Genomic DNA, 3,000 nt, shown 5'->3' on the forward strand with positions numbered 1-3,000 from the left:
GAAAATAGGGTTAACCTGCTGCTCCCTGAGAGAGGGGAGGGGGTGCAGAGCCTCTGGCAAGTGAGGCAGAGGATGTTATACAGCTGGGGGGCTCGGTGAGATCTGCACTGAATTTTACACGTGGTCAAAGCTAGACAGGAAGCCTCTGCTGAGGAGCTCTGCTCTCACAGTAACCCTCAATACATCGAGCATCCTGGCTCTGCTCTGCTCCCTTCTCTGAGCTCTGAGAAGTCAAATCCAGGTCTTGCTCTGTTAAGATGATGTCAACAGGAATCCTTGCAAAGATGAAGATGGGAAGTGAAGTTCAACTTATGAGTCAGGCCCTGGATGTTTCCCCCACTATTAATCTTGTTTGTCGTGCACAGACACAGGGCTTGGGTACAGCGCTGAAGATCCTCTTTTCTGAAAACCTGATAGAAAAGATACCTGAAAGCGGCCCTTCCTATGGATTCCAGCTGACCAGACAAGAAATTGTTGCCTTATTTAATGCTTTTGGAAGGTTAGTTTGAGAATTTTTTCCCTTTACTTTCACATAAGCTGCTGTGTTACATTCCATCTAAGCTTAAAGAGTCAGTTCCCGTCAGTGATATCGGTGTTAACTCCTGCTCTGGCCATACTGGCTCATAAAGATGCTTTCACATGTCAGATGATGTTAATGTTAATTTTGCCTCCTCCCTGGAAGTGTTCTCGGCCAGGTTGGATGAGGCTTTGAGCAACCTGGTCTAGTGGAAGGTGTCCCTGCTGATGGCAGGGGGGTTGGGACTGGATGAGCTTTGAGGTCCCTTCCAACCCAAACCAGTCAATGATTCTCCATGGAGGTGCTCCCCTCCTGAGCACAGCTGCTGCATTCCCCACAGTCCAGAGGAGCTGGGCTTCCTGCTGCCTTTCTTTAGCCATGTCAATACAACCTTTGGAAGCAGCGTGGGGAGACTTATGGACCCTCAGAACGTCTGTCCAGAGGAGGTGGAGGGCTGGCAGGCAGAGCACCTTTTTCTTTCCCCTCTCCCCCTCTGCTGCCCAGCTAAAGTGTTACCCTGGGAGTCACAGACTCAGAGAATGGTGGGGTTGGAAGGGACCTCAGGAGATCATCCAGTCCAGCCCCACTGACAAAGCAGGTTCTGCACAGGAAAGTGTCCAGGTGGGTTTGAACATCTCCAGAGATGGAGACTCCACACCCTCTCTGGGCAGCCTGGCCCAGGGCTCTGTCACCCTCACAGGAAAGAAGTTTTTCCTTGTGTTCACATGGAACTTCTGGTGCTCCAGCTTGCACCCATTGCCCCTTGTCCTGCCATAGAGTGGAGGGGGAGGAGAACCTCTCCGCTGCTGTGTGGAAAGACTGGGGCCAAGCAGTGCTTTCCCAGACTCCAACCTCCTGTCATAGAGTCACAGAATGGTCCCACCTACCTGGATGAGAAGAGCCTTTTAGAACAGGCCTCCACCTTTTGCTTGTTGTTCACAAGTGATTTGGGTTACTCCAAGCTTTCTGAAAGCAGGTTTGTCCTGGCTGGGAAGGACAGACCTCTCCTTTCTGGAGGAGGCACTGATCAGTGGTGTCCTCAGAGTCCCACCTGCCACCTTCATTGATGCTCCAGGGGCAAAATGCATTCAGTGAGAAAAATGAGATAAGTGATTAAAAAACAAACAAACAAAACCCCAAAACAACCCAACCCAAACAAACAAAAATCCTTCAGGAGAAACAAGCTGATCTTGCAAGCAGACTCTGCGACCTGCCTGCACAGTTGGTCATATTATGGTCTGTTTCTGTGACCTCTAGTTAATGGGTTTGTCTGATGACTGTGAGCTCTGTAACATCCTGTTCCACTCTGTTTCTGTGTTTGCTTTAAAAAGACTCCACAAAATTAGTGAAGGACCTGGCTGCAGCCAGACCCAAATTCAGCTGAAATTCAAAATTCTCTCCTCCCAAGAGCTCCTTGAAGCTTTATTTTCTCCCTGCCCTTTCCTTTTAAATTTTAACTAATTTTTCAAATTATGTTCCTCCAATGTTTCCCTTTTGCTTTCCTTCCCCACAGGGTTTCAACAAGTGTTAGAGAACTGGAAAACTTCAGGAACATTTTAAGAAATATGCGGTGATTTCATTGGAGAAAGAGAGACTTTTCCTGCTCAGCTCTTCGGGGTTCTCTAAAAAAATGGCCAAACACCATTGTTGCATCACGCTCCCAACCACTCCAGGGGGAAGAAGACCACTTGGTGGACCTCCTGTTGTTGCCAGCTGATTGTCTGTAACCTGCTGATGACAAATATTGGGTACAAGGGAAAAAAAAAAGGCTACTTTTTTATATATAAGTGGGGACTATATGTAAAGTTTATTTTATATATGGGAAGATTGTTCTGAATAACTTCTTAAAATATTGCTCTACTCCTTGGATGGATTAGACCAATTTTTTTGCCTTCAGAAGGTGGAGGTAGGGCAAGAACTGTGGCACTGAATAAATTAGGGGGAAACTCCTTGTCTGCTCCATGATTCCACCCAGCCCTTCCCTTACAGTGTCTCTACACTCACTTTCTGCTGCATAAAACGTGTCCAAGGGAGTGTAGGAGCTGCTGTGCTTCAGAGCTGCTGCCACACAAAGGTGCCTTCTTCCTCCTGGTGAACCTTTCTTGTGGCAAGGGGCTGTTCCTGTTGGTGTCTGCTGCAGTAACCCTGCTGGGCTGACTCTGTGGTGTGAGCTTCGGTGATTCCTTCTGTGCTGAAGGCAGAGGGAGATGAGCCCTGACCACTGCGCTGGAGGAACCCTGCTACTTGCTGTTGGGTGAGCCTTGGGGCTCCAGCTTGGCTAGAAGCCTGAAGGGGTGATGGTGCTGGTGTCCTGCTGCCTGGTGAGGTGGAAGAGTGCACCCTGAGAGGTGGTGCTGGGCTGTTCATAGAATCACAGACTGGTTTGGGGTGGGAGGGACTTTAAAGCTCATCCAGTCCCAACCCCCCTGCCAGCAGCAGGGACACCTTCCACTAGACCAGGTTGCTCAAAGCCTCATCCAGCC

General features: G+C 49.1%; 1 protein-coding gene across 1 annotated transcript in view; it reads left to right on the plus strand.

Annotated features, from left to right (window-relative positions):
• LOC104532720 (ERO1-like protein alpha) overlaps positions 1-2,091 on the plus strand; it is a gene marked incomplete at its 5' end in the record, with an annotated part of 4,311 nt that extends 2,220 nt beyond the window's left edge. The window contains 2 exons of the mRNA XM_010177991.2: positions 366-499; positions 2,031-2,091. Coding sequence (XP_010176293.2) covers positions 366-499; positions 2,031-2,091 — 195 coding nt within the window. The remainder of the gene's footprint in view (positions 1-365; positions 500-2,030) is intronic.
• Positions 2,092-3,000: the final 909 nt, after the last annotated feature.

This window comes from Antrostomus carolinensis, unplaced genomic scaffold (genome assembly GCF_000700745.2).
Source record: "Antrostomus carolinensis isolate BGI_N321 unplaced genomic scaffold, ASM70074v2 scaffold28291, whole genome shotgun sequence".
NCBI classification, from domain to species: domain Eukaryota; kingdom Metazoa; phylum Chordata; class Aves; order Caprimulgiformes; family Caprimulgidae; genus Antrostomus; species Antrostomus carolinensis.